The sequence below is a fragment of the Notechis scutatus genome, chromosome 1 (assembly GCF_049901735.1).
Source record: "Notechis scutatus isolate UNSWTSFEM ecotype Mainland chromosome 1, rNotScu1.2, whole genome shotgun sequence".
Taxonomy (NCBI): domain Eukaryota; kingdom Metazoa; phylum Chordata; class Lepidosauria; order Squamata; family Elapidae; genus Notechis; species Notechis scutatus.
This window is the reverse complement of record NC_142009.1, coordinates 325251878-325268369: the sequence shown is the minus strand read 5'-3', so window position 1 is coordinate 325268369 and position 16492 is coordinate 325251878. Positions and strand designations below refer to the sequence as shown.

The following is a 16492-nucleotide window of genomic DNA, read 5'->3' as shown; positions in this document are numbered from 1 at the left end:
CCACTTTCTGCCGGAAGAAGGCTGAGAGGAGGCGGACTCGGGAGGGTGGTGACCTACAGACCGAGGGCAAAGGGCGGGGTCTTGCTTTTAAAGCCACGTGACTTCTTCCTTCTTTTTCAGCGTCTGTATTCTCACGACCTGCGGAGTTGAAACGCGTTAGGTAGCAGGCAGGTTGATGGTTTATGGTGCAATACGAGTCCAGCTTTTCTTCCTCTCTCGTCTTTTTATAAGCCCACCCGCATTGAAAGCTAGAGAAGGGAGTCTGCCGGATGATACAAAACTTGGTTAAGCTTTTCTCTCTTTTTCTATAGCCACCGAATAGTGTTTTGCACTCTTGATCTTTAATTGACTTGGTTTGACAGGAGGCGCAGATTTAATCGGCCTCCCAACTGAAGTGCAAGCCAGAAAAGTAGATTTGTATAAAAATCTTATGATTCTTGACGAATGTATCTTTTCTTTTATGTACACTGAGAGCATTTGCACCAAGACAAATTCCTTGTGTGTCCAATCACACTTGGCTAATAAAGAATTCTATTCTATTCTAAAAAAAATCGGTAAAGAATTGGCATTAGTTGAAACTGAATTTGTCGACATCAATTAAGCAATCACTAGGGGGCGCTTGCCTCCTACTGATGTATATTTCTATTCTGCATAAGTGAATACCATGTTTTCCACAATGTAACAATATTATCAGAGTAGCCATTGAAGTATAGATGTGCAAGTCGGTATTACCATATAACTTTTCTCCATGCATCTCAGGCTGCCTAGCTTTCATTTTATTTTTTTATTTATTTTATTTTATTTTTTATTTTATTTGGTTTGTCAATTGCTTACAAGATAATAGGTATAAGTAAAAACATAGTTATGAATACATGGATACATATAAGAAAAATAAAAGAAACAATAGGACAGGGACGGTAGGCACATTGGTGCGCTTATGCACACCCTCTACAGACCTCTTAGGAAAGGGGTGAGGTCAATAGTAGAAAGTTAAAGTTTTTGGGGTTTGGGAAAGAAACCACAGAGTCAGGTAGAGTATTCCAGACATTGACCACTCTGTTGCTGAAGTTGTATTTCCTGCAATCAAGTTTGGTGCGATTAACCTTGAGTTTGTATCTATTGTTTGCTCTTGTATTGTTATGGTTGAAGCTGAAGTATTCATTGACAGGTAGGACATTGCAATGTATGATTTTATATACTATACTTAGATCGGACCGAAGGCGGCGTAGTTCTAGGTTTTCTAGGTCTAAAATTTCAAGTCTGGTGGCATAAGGTATTTTGCAACGAGTAGAGGAGTGGAGTACTCTTCTTGTGAAATATTTCTGGACTTTCTCACCTGTGTTAATATCAGATACATAATGTGGGTTCCAGACTGATGAGCTGTATTCAAGTATTGGTCTAGCAAATGTTTTGTATGCTGTAGTTAGTAGTGTAATATAACAGAGAAAAAGCTACGTAAGATTAGGTTAACAACTCTTAATGCCTTTTGGGCTATGTAGTTACAGTGTGCTCTAGCACTTAGATCATTACAGATGAGTACTCCAAGATCCTTGACAGAGTTTGGATCATAAACAAGGTCTTGACTATTCAGCCTGTATTTTATTTTCTGATTTTTTTTGCCAATATGTAAGACAGAGCATTTATTTGTTGAGATTTGAAGTTGCCATTTGTTTGACCATTCTGATACATAGTCGAGGTCTTTTTGAAGGGTAGCAGTATTGTCTGTGGTGTTGAATAGCTTTACATCGTCAGTGAAGAGAATGCAGTTGCTCAATATGATCACAGAGGTCATTTATTTAGAATATGAAGAGAGTTGGTCCTAGAACACTGCCTTGGGGGACACCACTGTTGACAGGTACAGAATTTGATAGGACGCTCCCAATTTTGATTGTTTGTTTTCTGTTTGACAGGAATGCTTCTATCCAGTTATGCAGGTGTCCAGAGATACCGTAAGATTTTAGTTTTTGTCGTGCACCACTGAATCAAAGGCTTTACAGAAGTCTATGTAGATTGCGTCTATTCCTTTGCCGTGATAGAGTAGTGTAGTTCATATGTTTTTGCAGTATAAGAGTTGCAGATTGCAGGATAGTTTTTTTCTGAAACCAAATTGTTTATTAGAGAGTAGGTTGTTTTTCTCTAAGTGGAGGATAATGGATTGGTTAATAATTGATTCCATGACTTTACAGGTGATGCAGCATAAAGAGATTGGTCTGTAATTTTCAACTAGGCTGGGGTCTCACTTTTTGAAGATGGGGATGACCGTGGCTTGTGACCATAGTTTTGGCAAGGAGCTGGTCCTGAAAGATTTTTCAAAGATTATGCTTAGAGGTTCGGCTATGGCAGTGGATAGCTTTTTAAAGAAGTAGGCACATATTCCGTCCGATCCAATAGATAGAGATGGTTTTAGATTGCGTAGTGCTTTTTCAACATTGTCTACTGTAAAATCGATATGTATTAGATCATTGTACTTGTCTGTGGTTCGACTAGGAAGTACTGGGCTTGATCCATTGCTGTTTACAAATACTGAGCCAAAGAATGTGTTAAATGATGGTGTTGTCATTGCAGTCTTTGCCATTAGGTCCTTTCAGGGGTGGGATGGACCTTGAGTCTTTTAGTCTTTTGTTTACAAAATAGTAGAAAGCACGGGTGGAATTTGTGCGTAGAAGGTTTTCCTCTTGTTTCATGTGATAATTAGTGCATTCCATTTTTATCTGGTGGCATAGATTTTTGTATCGGCTTTTGAAGTTGGCAACGTGACCAGATTTGTTTTTTCGCCAGAGTGATCTCTTTTTGGATTGAAGCTTCCTTATTGTTATGGGTAATCTGTTTTTCCTGGTTTTGGGAGTTGTTATTGGTACATATAGTTTGATGGCTCTTTTGATTTCTAGTAAGAATATGTTGTAATGGTCTTTAACAGTATTGCATCCAGTAAATAGAAATTGCCAATCAAGGGAAAAGAGATAGTTGATTATAAGATCATAGCTGCCTTTTTTGAAGTTATAATTCGGGATTTTGTCGTTGTGATGATTTTTGTGTGGAAGTATGTTGAGACAAAAGTCAATCATGTTGTGATCACTGTTGGAAAAGAGTTCTTTAATTTGTATTCCATAAATTGAATTCAAACTATTGCAGAAGATGAGATTGAGGCAGTTGTTAAGCCTAGTATTGTTGGTTACTAGTTGTTCCAGTTCCAGATTTGTTACAGCATTGTAGAAGGTTGCATGTATGGGTTCAGTTGTACATTTGTTTAGGGTCCAGTTAATATGAGGTAGATTGAAGTCACCAAGAAAGATAAAAGCGTGAGGGCAGGATGCTGCCCATGTTAGTAGTGTATTTAGCTTGTTTACATGTTCGATGTCATAATCAGGGGCTCTGTAACATAGTAAGAACCGAAATGTGATATTTAAGGTCAGTTCACAGATAATGGTCTCAGGAAGAGCAAGCTCTTGGGTAACTTGGATGTTTTTTAGATGTAAGGACTTTTTATAGAAGACAGCAACACCACTTCCTCTACGGATTTCACGATCTGATCAGTAAACATGATAATCTCTTACTGTGGTAATGGAGTCAGGGAGAGATGCGTTGAGGCATGTTTCACAAATATGGTGTCGAATTTAGCCATATTTAGTAAGAGGAGAAATTCAGGTATTTTATTCACAAGGCTTCTTGCATTGAGTAGCTTGCATTTAAGGCCAGTTGTAGTTGGAATTGAGGTAGTTAGGGGCATGTGTGCCTAGTTTTGAGTGATGGTGGGTTGGATGAGGTAGGGTTGGATGTGGAGTTTGCCTGTTGTCTCATAAGGATAGATCTCAGTTTGTTTCTGCTTATACAAGTAATATGCGTGATCACCATTGGAATCACAATTTCGTTGCTAGTGGAGGCAGTTAAATGAGTTGATCCTGATTTTACGACTTTTGCCAGTTAAAATAAATCACTGCAGCTGTTAAGTGATTCATGCTGTCTTTAAATAGATTCAGCTTTCCCCATTGACTTTGTCAGAAGCTGCCTGGGAAGGTAGCAGATGGTAATTGCATACCCCCAGGATGCTGAAACTGGCATGCTGGTTGCAAAGTGCCAAAATTTTGATCATGTGATTATGGGGATGCACTTATTGGTCACTTTTTTCAATGCTGTTGTAACTTCAGTTGGTAAACAAATGGCTGTATGTCACTTGACTTACCTTTTTTTATTTCAAAGGATGGTATTCTTTTGGGACATTAAAGATGCCACCAGGTAGAGCAGATGATGACTAGCCAAGTATGATTTCAATTTTATGGCATGGTTTGTTGTGCAGTTACAGTCTGTTGTGGTTTCATCAGCAAACTATGGCCCAACACAGTGCCTACCACCCAGCCAATACTGACAAGTCCTTTGCATCTGATGATTTCGCTGACTTCACTATCTGTTTCTAAATTACCTTAATATACTGTATTTAACACAAAGTCTGTAAAGATTCTCAGTCATTCCAGGTCAGGGGTCTCCAACCTTGGGCAACTTTAAGACTTGTGGATTTCAACTCCTAGAGTTTAGTCCACAAGTCTTAAAGTTGTCCAAGATTGGAGACCCCTGATCCAGGTCATGGTTGTCCCAAAGGTGCTTTTTCAGGAGGCAACTGGACTGTTTTTTTCTCTTTGAAGACTCTTCCTTTTCATCCAAGAAGCTTTTTCAGTCTGACAGGAAGGTGGGGAATGGAAGGATTTATATTCCTTGCAGACAGCTGGTCATTTGCATCTTTTTAGAGGGTCCTTGAAGCACTTGGATGTTTATCTGTGTCCTGGGGTCACCTGAGTAGTGCTCTTGGTTCCTGTAGTCTGCAATTTTTTTAAAAAAAATATGTTCATACTCCCACACGATTCGAAAAGTGTTTGTTCCCAATTGTACAGCTGAAAGTCTGTAATCCTTCCATTCCCCACCATCCCGTCAAGAGCTGAAGAAGCTTCTTGGATGAGAAATGAAACGTATTCAAAGAGGAAAAAAAACAAGGAAATCCAGTTGCCTCCTAAAAGAGCACCTTTGGGATGTATTTAAGAGTTCCTGAATCTGGGAGATAGTTGATCAGGACTACTGATACATTTCTCTCGCAATCTAGGCTGCTTCTACTATATGTGTATTTTGTGCCTTTTGGTCTATCCTGACTCCTGGCAACTACATAAACAATATGGGGTGTTGGGTCCCCCACTTTTGATAGTATCTTTCAGAAGTGGTTTGCAATTGTCTCCTTCCTAGGAAAAAGAAGGGGTCCAAAGTTGCCCAGCTGTCTTCTGGGTCCAAAGCAGCATTAGAACTCACGCTCTTCTGGCTTCAACTCAGCCTCTTTAATCATTTTGCCAAACTGGCTCCCATTTTTACAGTACCCTACAACAAAAAAAGTTATGTTGAGTGGTTTTGAATTGTGGTAGCTGAATAATCAGCCTCACACAAAAGGCCTGAGGGGAGGGGAAGCAATCTGTTATGGCAGCTATAACTTCTTGTTGCTAAATTTGTTGTTCTGTAAAAATAACATGCAGAGCAGCTAATGCTATAGTGGATAAAAACAGGATTAGAATGAAAACATTAATAGTAATTAAAAATAATCAGTGAAGCAGCTTTACTGTAACTCACCAATTAAAATCTATTTCAGTAATATCATCTTAAAGCCTATGTGCCTGCCTGAATAAAAACATGTTTACCTGTCAACGGAAGGACAAGCAAAGCTAGCCTTTTGTGAGTTAACACAGAGCTGAGAGGCAGCTGTAGATTATAGACCTCATACTGATGAAAATGTGGATTGTAGTTTAGGTGGGATGTGCAAAGACATAGCAAAAATGCATTTGAGATTTTAGATGAAAAGAAGAAACTATCCAGACTCATTGGATGGACTCGCCCATTGCATTATACCAGAATGGAGGTGTTATGCCAAACCTACTACAGGTAGTCCTCGACTTACAACAGTTTTAGTGACGTTACAATGGCACTGAAAAAGTGACTTATGACCAATTTTCGTAATTATGACCGTTGCAGCATCTCCATGGTCACGTGATTTACATTCAGATGCTTGACAACTGACTCATTTATGACAGTTGCAATTTCATAGGGTCATGTGATCCCCTTTTGCAACCTTCTGACAAGCAGAGGAAACCAACAACCATGTTACTAATTGCAGTTAACAACAATTAACTGCAGTTAATGCTCACTTAACAAATGTGGCAAGAAAAGTCATAAAATGGGGCAAAACTCAATAAATTTTCACTTAGCAACATACATTTTGGGCTCAATTGTTGTAAGTTGAGGAATACCTGTACTGTACATAACCACTGTGGCTGTATTGTGGGTGCCCCATCTTATGACTTGGTCAATGAACTATGGTTAAAACAGAGCATGATATAGATATTACTTAATAACATGTCATCTCTTAAAGCAGTGGTCGCCAGCCGGTGGACTGGGGACCACTGGTGGACTGCAAGAAAATTTGAGAAATGTCCTCCCCCAAAGCAATTAATCCAGGCTGTGCGGGAACACAAGGCTGCACCGCCCACATGGCCCGCCCATTGGTGCCTACCCTTCGGCTGAGCGCAAACCTTACCTTGAGAAGAGCCACGCGAGCTTGAACTGGAAGATAAGACCAACGTCGGGGGAGGGAAATATGCCCCGGGATGGCTTGCTGACATTGGTGGGAAAGTCAGTCCCATATTCCAGAGCTGCAGTAGTCACAGGACTGGCCCTTTGGTCATCCCGGAGCAGCTCATCCAGTCCATGGCAGGCCGGTGCACCAGGGTGGAGGAGCAGCTGCTCCAGGATGACCAAAGGATCAGTCCTGTGACTACTGCAGCTCTGGAATATGGGACCGACGTCCCCACCAATGTCAGCAAGCCACCGTCAGCCAAAATTCATATTAGTGGTCCACGGGATTTAAAAGTATGAGTTTGGTGGCCCCTGAGGTCCAAAAGATTGATGAGCCCTGTCTTAAAGAGCCCTAGTCAAACCAGCAAATGAACATCTTTATTAATTAAGATGGAAAATATATTGGAAATGTATTGTGCAGTTTCCATAAAGTCTCTTTATTTTTAAAGAAAAGTATCTTAATCTATGTTTCTCCAAACTACCCTCCTTCTCCCCACCCCCTACTTGTTATTTTTCAGAAAAGTCTGTTATTGATGTTACATTTCATATTCAAAACAAAGGTAGGACTAAGAAAATCCAAAATCCATGGTTAGGCGATATTTTATTCAAAGTAGGAACTGGGCCACAGAAGCTTCACTTATGTGAGCAGCTCACACAAATGCAGCTCCATATGTCCGCTTCAACACTGCCGCCACAGGCCTTCACTCATGCTGATTTTTAGATAATCCATATTTTATTTTTACACAGCATAAGTGCTGTTGTCACACCAGAGGCCATTGTCAAACCTGTTCTCTTTGCCAATGAAGCTTAATGTGGATAATATTGAGGATGTCATAGTCATTTCAAAGTGTATGTCCCACATCATTTTGCATCCAGATCTGAACCTTGGTGCTATATTATTTTCTACATTCAAAATAATTTGAGTATTAGTGATTCAAATTTAGAGTCTGGATATCAGAACCTTCCAATAAATTTGGCAACACATGAGGTGAAGAGCCATTTTGCCTGTGAATCAGTGAATATTGCTCTTCCAGGGCTCAACGATGTAACTCAGCCTTCTGCTTCTACCTTCTTGCAGCCTTTTCAACAGTCCAGAAAGGTAAGTCAGTATTATTATCCCTGTATGGCAGATGGGAAGGCTTAAGAACATAAGAAGGTACATTATGACAGACTAGATTATTTATCCATTTAGCATCCTGTGAGCAGAGTAATTCTTTAGTTCACCCCTCCCCCACTGAATGTTTGTCATGCAAAAACATTAGAGGCTGCCATTCTTTATGAGGAAACTATTACTTTTATCCTCATTTCAATTTAGGCACCATATTCACATGTTCACACAGATGTGCGCACCCGCAACCACACACACACATGGATGGCATACACCTTTGAAAGTATCTTTTTCTTCTTTTTTAATATTTCTTAAACTTTACAAGGTTACAATCATCTTAAATATTTCTGAAGTTTAAATACAATCTGTAATAATGTTATAAAATGTAAACTTTTCAGTGTTTTTATTTCTTTATTAAGTCACAAAGGTTAATACCTGAATGTTTTGCGAAAAAAGTGATTTAAAAAACAAACAAAAGCAAAAACAAACAAAAACGAAGTACAGAGGCCAGGAGACAAAAGGCAGTCCCAGGCCTACTGTTTTCAGAGGTAGAATGTGGTTTCTTTTACGATTTTTAATTCTTATTACCTGAGTCAAAAAACTACATACGCTGTACAGATTGCATATCCTTGCTGTATTCGATTTTTTTCCATTCAAAATCCCTAAAGAAAAACTGAAATTACATCTTACTTTTAAGCTGATATGCAAAGGAGAGTGGGTGGGGGGAGAATATTATGTTCTCCCAGCCCCCAAATAAATCAAGACCTCCCCTCAACACAGTGTTTGTACAAATGCAAGAACAAAAACACCCTTTTACTAACTAAAGCCATCCCTTACCCCTTTCGCAAGAATAAAAATAAGCCAATAAACTCCCCCCAAGACAAAACTTGATTGTGGGTAGAGCAAGCTGGAGAGCATTGCTTGAGGTCTGGAGAAAAAAAAGGTGGTGGATTTAAAATGCTAGATGTGTTATAACGTGTGCTATTAAATAAGAAGAGAACAAGAAGAGTTATTCCCCAAAGAGACTGAGTGATCTTGCATCACCACTTCTAATTCCAGCTCCTTCTTTTTACCCAAATGTTTTCGTGTCCATTTTTTTCTCAACTGCCTGCTTACAACTCCTCAAAGGCGCCAATGCAACTTTTCCAAAATCATTAAAGAATCTGGAATAGTCCTTGATAGTTGGGTATAATTAAACTCACGTAAATGGAAACACCAAAGCCAATGCTGGGGCTCAGCTCTTTTGAAAGTATAAAAACAAGCAGAACGCATTTTTTAAACCCACCACCATCTAAGTAACAGCCACAGCAAGCAAATCTGAACGTTTTTTTAACCCGCCCTTGTTCCGAGACCCTTCCCCCTACCCGCCTCCCCCGATACAATCAAGATCTAGACAGCAGGTTCAATTCCCCTGAGTTACAAATCCAATCCTTAGTCAAAAAGCTTGGACTGAAAAATAAATTTTATACGTTTCTTAGACACGCACACGCACACACCCACAATTACACACTCAAAAAAAGTGAAGAGACACAAACATACACACTCGTTTTATATATATATATATATTTATATATATTTATATAAATTTAGTTATAGAATCTTTCTTCTCCACCCACCTGCACACTAGAACCCTCTTTTATCATGTTTATGGGGAAAATGCCAAGGCCTACCCACCAATAATGAATAGAGTGATATGCTCAATGGACACACACAGTTTGGGAGGGTCTCTCATGCAAAATTGGCATATTTAAATTACTTTGATTGAGATCAGTGAATTCCAAAGAGCTACCAAAATGAGGAACCAAGAATGATACTTTGCACTTCGTAGCTCCTGAAAGCTATTGCTTAAGAATTGGCCACGTTTTGACAATTTTATGGCTGAAGTACATATATTTTATGCCAAACCTCACAATCTCTTTTTAACATAAAGCAAAGCAAATGAAAAACTGCATTTAACCAGCCTCCCTGTAATTTGAACTGATCGTCAAAAACTGGAATACTCTGGGACATTAAAGCATTATTTGAAGCTGGATTAGTATCCTAGTTTATTCCAAAGCTAATAAAACCATTGTTTTCCCTATTCAAATGAAATAGGAAATTATGGTTCATTACTTGAATTGCAGCTCCTACAATGGAGCAGCAAACACGAGAAAGACACTTATGTATGTGTTATGTTACTGAAGGAAGGTAAGAGTGCCTTTGTCCTGCTACAACAAACTGCTAACAGAGGTGGGAACAGTGCTTGGCCTAAACTTTGACAAGATGGCTACCTTAATTGCCTCTTTGTTAAATACTCTCTATGGTGTTGGGAGAAGATGGTCCATCCAGCAGTTAGGCAAAAATAGTTCCCATTGGAGATGAAAGAGAGGTAGGAGGACAAGGATTCATACCTCACAACAAAAAGGCTGCTTTAATTCATTTTAACCAATTTAGTAAAGGCATATTTGGGAAGCAGGGACACAAAACAGAACTTCTTAATAGGCTCGCCTTTTTTTTCAGCGAAATTCCTCCTCTCTCTGCCCTGTGAGAGATGTTTTTATCTACTCAATAGCCAATATATTCTGCACACAACTATATTATTAGATATCTCCTACCAATAGCTAGGGTTACACCAGGGATAACTTGCTCAAGGAAAAAATGTAGCAGAACAATTTTGCACAAAATTCTATCTTGGGCATGGCCTGCAGGGACATGGGTCTTGAGTCAAATTTGGATAATCGTTTTAAGAATTGTACAAATACAGGTGTTTGTGTCTTTTTTTAAAGCTCTCATCGGAAACAATCAGACTTGCACAGGAGATGAAAGAAACAAAAATAGAAAATGCTGGCTATGTGGCAGAGAATATAGATACTGATGGTCCTTATTGGCAATTATGACTCAAGGTTTTTCTGGGAGGAAGAGATTTTTTCCATTGCCACACTTACAAAACCCACCTCAGACACAAAATCTAGAAAATTGTTATTTTAGCTTATGAAATTTCCGTAAAGATTGAGAACTTTTTTGCTTTTTAAAAGCCAATGAGGCATATCCTCAAACAGTCTGCTTCTACAGAAACTCTCAGATGCTTTCAGCTAGTTTCACCTAGTGAGGTGTACATGTAGATTGGATCAGAAAAACTAAGGAGCAGCCAAGTTTCCAGATCTCACAGAAACCCTAGACATTCCAAGTCTTTCCTAGCTGGACACCCTCCAGCAGTGACAGCACTCCAGTTCCCAGAATTTCTAGAGTGATCTTACACCACATTGTCTGGGCATTCTGGGAGTTGCAGTCCTTATCACATTTGGAGGGAATCATGTTGGGTAACGCCGATTCGGCACAGAAAAAAATACCAAGAACTGTAGTGAAGGCATGAGGGGAAAGACTCCAATTTCATAGCTAGTCTTCACAGAAAGTCTCCGCAGGGCATTCCAAGGGAAGGAATGCTTCCAGACTGGGATAGGATACCACCTTGTTATCAGACCAAAAGAGTACAGATGAAATGATGAGGAATGCCTTGTCCCCATGCTCTCCTCCCTTTGGCTGCCTATGGGTCACAGATAATAAACCCTGTAGCAATGACCACAAGTGGAAAGAGAAATGTGTGTCTTCCTCCTCCAACCCAGTCAGCATCTAACTAAAGAGGAGAGGTCTTTTTTGTAAGTGTACCTGATGACTGCCATGTTTCCCCCTTTTTTTTGCATTCCCCTCCCTGTGTCAACAGAGTTCTGGAAGCAGAAGAGAGAAAAAGAGAATGTTTTGTGCCATCTAAAAGGGATTCAGCAATTCTACTTTAAGAGCACTTTTTTCTTCTTCTCCCTTCCATATTTAAGCCACTTTGCAGGTCCTTTACACCTCTTAGAAGCCAATCTCCTGGATTTTACTTTCCGAAGGTCTTTCCCCCCACTCTCTGAGATACCCTCTGCTATCCTGAGAATGGAAACATTTCCTGTGGTGGCAGCCTGAGGTTCAAGCGCTCCATTCCTCTCAGAAAGTGAACCCATCCTCCTCCACCACCATTTAAAGACACCATGTTTTGCCCCATGTTTCTAGACCTGGAGCCATTGTAACCAAGGGGTTTCACCTTATCTGGCATTAGAGGGAAGATGCTGAAAAACTGAACTACGATAAAAGGCCCCAAAATAGATTGAAGTGCCTGGGATCTGTAACTCTGGGAAACAGCTCAACTTGGCCAGGACACTCTGCTTCCCAAAATGAAGTACACTCCTTTCGGCATTCGTGGAACCTGAAGATAAGCAGAATTTTTCCTATTCTTAGCATGCCCAAAAGCTGCTTGATCCACAACTCTGAATTCTCCACAACTTGCTACTTTGGCATCTGATCAGAAGTGTGGGACTCCATTTCCCAACACTCCCTTGCCCGGGTTTCCTCATGTCTGAGTCCATCCAACACAGCCAATTAACTGGAATAGGTTATTCAGTGAAAAGTGCATGCCTCCTGCTTCAAAACACTGACATTTAAAACTCAAATACTTTCTGTTACACTGAATCAATTGCAGCATCTCAGAATCCAACTTTAAAAAACCAGCCCTAAGGGAAAGGGTTGCTACATGTCAGTCTTTTGTATGATGCAACTAAGTGATAGCATTAAAATCCCAGCAACCAAGAGGCAGAAAGAACATACGCCTGCTTCAAACTCCCTAAAAATTCTTAAGAGCTTACTCGGGCTAACCACATAGAAAATTGAAACCTGCCAAAACGAAATCTTGACTCTGCAGCACGTTACGTTGGGAGGACATCAATGATAAAACCACCTCTTCCCACTGTGTCTCCACCTAGTTTTCAAGGTTCTGTCTCGTATCATCAAGGTAAATCCGCAAATAGGATCTCTCTTACAGAGGCTCCATTTCTTTGAAAGCGGCAGTCATTTAACTGCACAGGCTGAAATAAATTATACTTTCAGGGGGCACGAAGGGAGTGAATTGGAGTGCCTATACCTAGGAGAATCGAAAGAGGGAATTAACCAAATTGCTCACCAGGGTCCACTTCCCTCAGCAGCAAATTAAAATGTGGGAAGGAAAAAACCATCAAAATAGGCACAGGGCCTTTGCGAATGAGGAATATTTTTTGTTGATGTTATTGGGATTCACTGTCTTTTGGAAATGAAATGAAAACACTGAACTCCAAAGGAAATTTGTTTTCTTAAAATGCATTAAAGAAAGAGATCAGAAAGAAAAGAAAAACTGAAAACAGCGTCTCTGAAAAAGAACGGTTTTCGAGATTGCGAATATGTTGTTTCCAAGCTACCTTTCTATACTTTGCAGAGGACCTATAGACCAAACTGTTCCTGTCACCACCTTTGTTATTGCAAAAAGCAGTTGGGGGTGGGGGGGAATCTAGGTAGATGCCTCTCACACAGCTGTTATAAACCAAACCCAACTATAGCTAGTCAAAGAAAGGATGCTAGAAGACTGAGCTAAGGAGCAAAAATGGAGTGATCTCTGCTAGAAATAATAGAGGATATTTGTCCTGCAGACCCTTTAATTCCTTATAAATGAAATTATAAATATGGAAGGAGTGATTCTGGAGTACCATGAAGATCCCAACAACACTGGAGACTGGTAGAATACCACATAACCCTGTATAAATGTTCAGGCAAGCTTTGCTAAAACTATCTTTGGAGGCGCAGGGCAACCTGTAACAAGTTTTTAATTTCTATGTTCCAAACATTTCTGACAGCTAGCAAGGAAGCCAAATGTAACACGGTCTAAGGAGTTTAGCGCTCTTTCTAACAAATCATGATCTTCAAAGGAAAAAAAGGGAGGTTTTTTAAAATAAATATTAGTAGCTGCAAGTTGAATGTGAGAACTGTGTTTGGGGATTCTGTAGTGCACCCCCAGTTATAATTCCAATCCGCCTGAGAGAAGTCACGATGATGACTATATGCCACTCTCTTCTGTTTTTTTAAATAGGTGTGCTTTCAAAAGAAGCTTAGACAAAAGCAGCTTTGCAGAGATTATGCCACAGGTAAATGCTACTATTTAAATTGTTTTTAAGAAACCTCTGAAGCAATCAGCCACTCTGACCATATGACAGACTGGAATCTTCTGTAGGTTAAGATAAAGAATTAGAAGAGAGCCAACAATTAAACAGCTGGCAGGCTGCTCCTTTCAGTCCTCATTCTCACTAAAGTACAATCCATACGTGGGGTGGGGGCAGCTCTGTATAAAAATATTATCCTATGAAATGCTACCATAGCCCCTCAAACCCCACTCACTCCACACACAAAAAACTACCTGAGCACCCTCAAAGCCCTACCCAGATCTGGGGGGAAGAGAGCAAGAAAGTCAGACAGGTCCAAGGAGTTGTTATCATCGCAAGGAAAAGAAGAAACAAACCTATTTTAGAGGTGCTTTCCTTAAAGACATGAAGAGGGGGAGAGAGCTATTGACACCCTCCCTTTCATTTTCCTTAGTTTGACAGCAGTTTTCCAAAAAAGAAAAAAGAAAAGAAAGGCAAGGAATAAAGCTTTCCCCAAATTATCCTCCATCTGTGTGAAATCCTTGATATCTGCATATTTCTTTTAATGTAGGGTTCCATTTCAAAGCAAGCCTGTGAGAATGGAGGCACACCAGCTGCCACTGCCGCCACCGCTACTTGTCTGGAGGTATCCCAAAGAATAACTTAAAAAAAAAAATCAAAATCAAAAGGACACACAGTGCAAAGTGTGGATTTGCATGAGGTAAGGAGTTATGGATCTACAATGCATCACGTCAAAAAGCTAGTCTGCACAGTATTGCTCTGGCTCAGAATTTAACAACGCCCCTCCAACCCCGCTTAGCTTTTGTGTGGTTGTTCTTTCCAATGTATTCACTAGAAACAGCCTTCCCCAAATTGGTGCCCTCCGGGTGTGTAGGGACTGCAACGCCCAGAACCCCATGGAGCACAATCCTAAACAGCGGAATACCAAGTGGGTAAAAAAATGCTTTAAAGGGGAGGAAAGGGAGGGGGGAAACAGCAGAGGGAGGAGGACAGGAGAAAACCATCATTCCAAGTACTCCACTCCCCCTGAATTTTGTTTGGTGTTTGGTTTTCAGCTACATTGGAAAAAATGCACTTTGTTTTCTGAATCTTTGTCCCATCCAAGGACAGTACCATCCCTGAATTTCTTGCTGCCTGGGTGAGGAGGGGGGAGTTTGCACCTTTAGAGACCCCGCTGCACTATGCTTGTTACCCCTCAATGTCCATGGCTGGATGCCACGTGTGGTAAGGTTCATCACTGATTCCAACCCCTTCCAGCCCCGAAATCCAAGAAAACCCCATCCAAATGTATCAGGCAGGCCCTGATGCCTAGGGGTATCGGAGGGTGGGGAAGGCACAATTTCACTCCCCCACTGCACATTTGGGGGGGGGGGGGCAGAGAAGGGGAAGGGCTGGTCTCAAATGTCCTGTCCAAACAAGTGTCTTCATTTTGGCGGGATGGAGGAGGAAGAAGAGGTGGTGGGTTTAAGGCGATAAGGAGTTGGTTGAGGTAGAAGTCGGTGCAGGGGGCACACCGACTTGTGAACCTGCTGCCGTGCCACCTGTCGCACCCCCGCCGCCGCCACTGCCAGTGCTGCTGGAACTCCGCCCGCTGTTGGTGCTTCCTTTATTGTGAGAAGACGAGGCTCCTGGAGTTTGGGCAAACAACACTCCTGGAAAGGAACAGGGAACAAAAATGGACAGGGCAGGTTCACAGCGGCTGTAACTCTTCTTCTCCCGCAGCCTGTCTTCTTATACCTCCCTATAATAATTGAAGACCCCCCCCCAAACTAGAGTATCACCTTTCAAGCAATGTAACCCATGTGGATTAATATGCCAAGGTTAACTAAAGAGGGCAGCACTTTAGAGTATAAGCACATTAGTTTCTACATCTTAGCGGAGAGATCTCACGCTAGATAGATAGCAGCGGCGAGTCAATCTTGGCTGATTGTGAGAAGCTAAGCAGAGTCTGATCTAGTTAAAACTTGGATGGGAGCCCACTAGAAAATCCCACACCTTTAGTCTGGATTGGAAAATCAATTAAATACCCGCATCCCCCAATAAAGCAATGGCAAAGTACTTAAGTAATATTGCCAGGAGAATGAAATGAAGTCATCCCAAGTCAAGATGAACTTGAGAGTTTCTCTTAATATGCCAGGGAGGAGCCTCCAGCTTATGAACACTCTCTGGAGTACTCAAGGGTTTCTGTCTTTTTAAAGGATTAAAACCAGCACAATAATTTTATGTTAATTTTAATTTTCCTCTACTTGTTGCAGAATACCTTATGCCACCAGACTTGAAATTCTAGACCTAGAAAACCTAGAACTACACCGCCTTCGGTCCGATCTAAGTATAGTATATAAAATCATACATTGCAATGTCCTACCTGTCAATGAATACTTCAGCTTCAACCGTAACAATACAAGAGCACACAATAGATACAAACTCAAGGTTAATCGCACCAAACTTGATTGCAGGAAATACAGCTTCAGCAACAAAGTGGTCAATGCCTGGAATACTCTACCTGACTCTGTGGTTTCTTCCCCAAACCCCAAAAACTTTAACCTTAGACTTTCTATTATTGATCTCACCCCTTTCCTAAGAGGTCTGTAGGGGGCGTGCATAAGCTCACCAACGTGCCTACCGTCCCTGTCCTATTATTTCTTTTATTTTTCTGATATGTATCTATGTATTCATAACTATGTTTTTACTTATACCTATTATCTTGTAAGCAATTGACAAACCAAATAAAATAAATAAAAAAATAAAAATAAAATGTTAGTACCCTCCTTTTGCCATCAAAAGCATGCATTAAAAATGCATGCCC

The 16492-nt window shown here is 40.6% G+C and overlaps 1 protein-coding gene and 1 long non-coding RNA gene across 3 annotated transcripts in view; one reads left to right on the top strand and one right to left on the bottom strand.

The window, feature by feature from the left end:
• Window positions 1-45: 45 nt before the first annotated feature.
• Window positions 46-16441, top strand: LOC148133523 (uncharacterized). Its single transcript, XR_015746945.1, has 3 exons — window positions 46-171; window positions 14237-14386; window positions 15942-16441. It is a non-coding gene; the product is annotated as an uncharacterized LOC148133523 (long non-coding RNA).
• The window catches only part of ARID3A (AT-rich interaction domain 3A), a 74360-nt gene continuing 65862 nt past the window's right edge, over window positions 7995-16492 (bottom strand). The window contains exon 9 of one of the 2 annotated variants that reach the window (XM_026670990.2): window positions 7995-15338. In XM_026670990.2, coding sequence (XP_026526775.1) covers window positions 15151-15338 — 188 coding nt within the window. In that variant the 3' untranslated portion in view covers window positions 7995-15150. The remainder of the gene's footprint in view (window positions 15339-16492) is intronic. The other variant, XM_026670991.2, reaches the window with a different exon arrangement.